The following is a 5,467-nucleotide window of genomic DNA, read 5'->3' on the forward strand; positions in this document are numbered from 1 at the left end:
TGAAAAGAACTACTTTACTTGCGACTCTGCGACTTTTGGTCATGACAGATTGTAAAATGCATAAAACTGTATGTATGAATATCATATACAAAAAGCGATTTAAGGATAAATGAATGAAGTGGTCAGTTAAAACCGATAAAATATTTGACTAGAAGGTGGTATCACAATGAATTTTTTCTAGGATTGGTTCAGTGCACATAAAAAAGTGAAGAGGGGAAGTGCAGATAGTTCATAAACAGGTGGGTAGATATATAGAGGTAAATGATGAAATTCTTGAATATTGCAGAGAAGAGGATGGGCCAGATTGAGCAGATCTTTTGTCAGCTCCCGTCGTTGATGGCATTTGGCCGTGGGCTGGACAAAGGTGCGTGACCGCCAATACTCCGAAGGGATGTCGGGCCAAGGACAATAAGGTGTAAACAAGTCCTTGACCTGAGGCCGGTTCTTTGAAACGCGTCTAGTTCATGCAGTAATTCATAGACTAGTTTACCGTTAGCTAGCGGTGGCTTAGTTCACGAACTTTTTCACGTTCTTTGAATCCCGGCTAATTCATGTTTTCTTACCGGGCCAATTCTTGCCGTCTAGTTTAGCCAACGAATTGCGCACGAATTAATTGCGACCAAATTTAGACATGATTCAAAGAACACAAAAGTGAGGGTGTGTACTAATTCATGTGTCAAATGGGTTAGACGTGATTCAAAGAACTGGTCTAAGGATAGACAATTTGTGTCCTCCAGAAAGGTCAGATTCCCAACGCTGTCGGACACTAATCTTGCCAGCCCAATGGTGAGGGGCTCAGTTTCGCATAGAAAATGCGTCCATCCATGCATTTTTGCCATATTGGAGCACGCACAGGTATCGTTTGAGGAACTTGGTAAAGGTGGCATCGGCAGACTTCAGGGCGGATTGGGCGGAGTTGGAAAGCCAAAGGTGAAGGCCGTAGAGGAAAATTGGGTTGATGTAGGTCCGGAAGAGTTTTTTTATCTTAATACTTTAATTTGACAAGTGGCTCAGAGTTGCTATGACCAAGAGCAAGCCGTTTGGAGGGAAGCTCGTTCACAGTCCATATTTCAAGAGATTCGTGGGCTAAGATACGGGCTTGGACCGAATCCATGATGATGCGGAAGATACGGGTATCACGGGTCAGATCGACAATAAACATCCGTGATTGATTGCACTTGGTAAGCTTGTATTCTCTGTGAAAATAGGAATATTTCTTTTGCGGACTTCCTTACCGCTACCGGGATTGGACTCCCAGCACTTCAAGACAAGAAGATTATTCATTTTACTTGACTTTTATTTATATATATTATTTGATCGACCAACGAATTGGAGTTGGCTGATCTGGCTAATCCTTGAATATAAGGTTGATCAGGAATTTTTGTCAAAAACTTATTCAAGTCTAACTTAAATCCTGCTACTGGATCAACGCCTACATAAGCCCTACGACTATTTGAGGGCAGCAAATTGAACAATGAAGGAGCCCGAGAAAGAAGAGAGTTGGACTTCATGGTTTTAACTAGCCTGGATTCTCGAGGGCTTGAAGGTGCTCTCAAAACGCACATNCAAAGCTCATGGATACTTTTGAAAACGTACAATATCAGATACCTTTCGTACCTTCTCTGAACACCGTACAGTCCCAACTTGTGTCGTTTCTCCCAATACATCTTTGAATTTTTGCAAACCTGCTGAACTCATTCAAGAACTCCTCCATTTTTTGAGTTCTTCTTGACTCATTGAAGCCCGAATGGAAGAGCGTCTTTCAAGATTTGGCTGAACAATCGACTTGTACAGAGTTAGCATCGTGACATGATCTCTGGACTTAAACGTGCGATGTATCCAACCACAGGTTTGAAAGTGTAGTGTTATATACGATCTCTTGTATCCATGCCCCAACTACCGTTCAATAAACAGTTTGCAACAGAGCTTCAACCAGAGTACATCGTCTGTCTGTTCTCCACGCGTCCATAACATAACAGAAAGGCTTCACCCACCTACAACTGGATATGCTCATCGATCTTTCCATTATTTCGGAAGACTACAACTAGATCTTTCATTGATAAGACCTAAACAAAAATAGACCCAAAACGAAAAAAAAACCAAGTGGGTTTAGAATTTTCCAAAAATGGTTTACCTCCACCATCCCTTCCAACATTGGAACTAAAATTGATAGAAACTTAAAAAAAAAACCCTCAAATTTCTGGCTGGCTTACCGATGAACATGGAAATGGTGAGAAGAGTTAAAAATGGATTTTTTTTTCTTTTTTTTTGGTTTGCCTTTTCACTGGCTCCTATCCGCTTCTCTGTGATTCTTGTGGGTGCGACATGATACCACGCTATTAATTTCGTTTCTGGCCTTTCTGAGGTGCAAAAGGTCTTTTGGCACGCATGGATCCCGATGTGTCCAGTTTTCAACGTCTTGAATCTTGAATATTTTTAATAAAACCCAATTGTAGAGGATGTCCGATTGTAGGCATGGTTAGCTCACTTGTGAACTGTATTGGAACCCGTCCAATTAAACCTTATATAACAAAGGTCATTTCGAAACATGTGTTACTATAACCCAACTGGGTTACAAACTAGAAAACACCATGCGCGCCAGAATTCATACAGCCATTTCTTCTTCACTTTGATCACCTCTCTTGAGCCCCTTAGACTAAAAATGGTATCAGGTCTGAGTTTGAACAAATTCATGCTTTTGGTAAGATTCTCCTACCAATAACATGTTTTAAATTCTGCTATCTAAGTTCTGCAATTACTTCATGTTTACTTGGCTGGGTTTGAATATGGGTGCAGATAACACACCGGTAAGGACACACCCTTTATTCAAATTTCATGGTACAAATGAGTGTAAAAAAACTTTAGAAATATCATAATCATTACAGGGAGGGCAACATTGAAGTGTAATAGTAATAACAGTGATTTTTGTGTTTTATATTTTCTTTGTAATTGACTGGATGACGGGGATGCGCCCTCCCCATGTAGTTGCTGACCACGTGGTTTTCGGAAGTGACTTTTAGTTGGGCAGGGGAAGATCGCACTTATAGTTCACTTGTGCTAATGACGGCTGAGAGAGAGGGGAGCCCTTTACTTATCGTTTTCTCTTTTTCATCATCATCTTTTTGCGTTTCTTCTCCTCTTCCTCCATTCGCATGTCTTCAAGGTCCTCTTGCATACCAATCCGGGCACTACGGGCCTCCTCCTTCATTACCTCCGAGAAACGATTATTCTCCATAGCCCGATCATCGAAGGGCTCCTCGTCCCGATAACGATTCCGGTCGTAGCCAAAGATGGCCCCAATCATAGAGGACACATCCATCTTGGAATCGGAATCATCGATGAAATCGTCCATTTCGCTATCCTCATCGTCTTCCTCGTCGGGCTCACCCTCGGATTCGGATTCGATGCGATTGGGGCGTCCTCGCTCCAGTCGCTGTTGCAACTGGGATCGGGCGGGACGGATGGGTGAGGGTGACCGGGATCGGGGCTGAATCTTGGGCCGTTTGGCCGGTGGAGGAGGAGCAATGGCTTTGGCCATCTTGGCTTCCACTTTCTTGGCTTTGAGCACGGCCGGATGAAATTCAGGACCCACGATTACGGGCTTCTTGGGCGGCTCAGGCGGAGGCGCGGGTTTGACACTTGTACTAGGTTTTGATTTGGAATGGGGAGATTCGGCACGTTTACCATTACTGGGTTGAGATTTGTTACTAGTGGCGGCGGTGGCGGGATTGGTGTTTTCGGAGGATCGAGGCAATTTTCCGATTTTCCGCAGGTAGCTATTCCGCTCTCGGAGATAATCGTCTTTCTCTTTCTTGGTCATGGGTCGACCAAATTCAGACTCTTTGACGGCCTTGGACTTGTCCACTTTGACGGGTTCTTTGCTCTTCTGCTTGGCCAGCTTCATGAGATCTTCGAACGAGGGTGGGGGCGGCACCTTGGCGGCCAAAGCGCGTCGTTTCCGGCTGGCCTCGGCCTCCGAGGAGCGCTTCTTTTTGGACGTATCCTCGTTGGGCTTAGGTATGAGGGCGGCAGTGCCGCAGGAGGAGGAGGAAGAGGAGGAGGAATGGCCGTGACTGGTGGTGGCGCGGGGGCCGCGGGCCGAACTCGAGCGGGCGGGCCGTGACTCCTCACCATGAGTTAAAGAAGCCTTGACACGTTCCACGGTTTGGCCCAGCTCCTTATTGGACTTCTTGAGGTTGCCGGTTTTGGTGAATTTGTCCATGGGATCGACGGGATTGGCTTCGTATTTGGTGACCAGTTTCTCGTAGAACTTTTGAGCGATACTCGACTCGTAGCCGTAGTCATCTTCATCACATTGTTCGCGCCCGGCCAAGGTGTCGGCCGTGTCGCGGGAATTGCGGGCCTCGGCAATGACAGCTTTGTTGGCCGACTTGGTGCGCTGTAGCATCGAGTTCATGGCCCTGTAAAAGGAAGAAATAAATGACAATCACCTTCTGGGGCTGGACAGGGATCAAGCCGGATCGACCCGATGGCTGGGGCAACTCACCGGACGGATTTCTTGTTGCCTCGACGCAATTCCATCAGTTTGCTTTGCTTCTGGCGATCTTTGGCCTTTTGACTCCGATCCTCTTGGTCCTTTTGTTCCAAGAAGCGGCGCACATTTTCAGAGAGCTTCTTCTCTTTGGGACTCTTCTTATTCACCGATACCTGAAACCCAAATTGAAACGTTCATGAGTTAAGGCCCAGATGTGCTTTTCATGGCCTTCATGACCCTAACCCAGCCCAGCCTCGCTGGAACTTTTTGACTTCTAGCCCAGGCTAGTCAGTCTCAACTCGGTCAGCCCGCCCGCCCGTCAGCCGGTACAGGGCTGATGGAGCTCATCCTACCCACCGACCTGGGCATGGAGCCCACGGGCGTGACGGACCCGGTCCAGCTAGCTACCACACCCACTGGACAGGGCATCATTCACCTGGAAAGCTGGAAACGACGCCATTTTGAATGAGAAGCCACGCTGTCCAAGTGAGTCCAGCTCAGTGGGGCGCCATCCAAATAGTCGTGACGGAGGCCCGTTGAGCGGCCCTCAGGGGCGTGGGCCTACCCACGGCGGTTCCCGCCCTCCAAGCCCAATTGGCCAGAGAGGTGGCCGAGCCCGCCGTCTGGCGGCTAGTCCGGGACCTGGCTGCTGGATGGACGCCCTCCAGCCCTTCTTACCTTGGTGGAGAAATTGGTGATGGCCGCTTTCTTGGTGCCTTGCTTCTCCTTGGCCAGACCCAAGAGCTGGCTGAAGTCCATGATCCAGGCAGCGCACCCCTGCGGATCGGCCTCACCGCAATTTGCTTCCTGACCCGCCTCCGGCAATGACCCGTCAAGCGTGGGATTTCAAGATTCTGGCCACGGATCGACCTCTCTGTCTGGATGAGGCTCGTGAGGGTCTGAGTCAGTTCACGACGACGTTGCAGCACTCCTCGCACTACTACTAACTCAACACGCCAATTCAGGCTTGCC

General features: G+C 47.6%; 1 protein-coding gene across 1 annotated transcript; it reads right to left on the reverse strand.

Moving 5' to 3' along the window:
• Positions 1-2,779: 2,779 nt before the first annotated feature.
• On the reverse strand, positions 2,780-5,467 carry LOC131880940 (protein SPT2 homolog). The gene is made up of 3 exons (XM_059227672.1): positions 5,174-5,467; positions 4,508-4,668; positions 2,780-4,421 (listed from the first exon to the last, which is right to left on the reverse strand). Exons 1-3 carry the CDS (start codon positions 5,252-5,254, stop codon positions 3,092-3,094), a joined length of 1,572 nt encoding a protein of 523 aa, XP_059083655.1. The 5' UTR covers positions 5,255-5,467; the 3' UTR covers positions 2,780-3,091.

The sequence above is a fragment of the Tigriopus californicus genome, chromosome 5 (genome assembly GCF_007210705.1).
Source record: "Tigriopus californicus strain San Diego chromosome 5, Tcal_SD_v2.1, whole genome shotgun sequence".
In the NCBI taxonomy this organism is placed as follows: Eukaryota; Metazoa; Arthropoda; class Copepoda; order Harpacticoida; family Harpacticidae; genus Tigriopus; species Tigriopus californicus.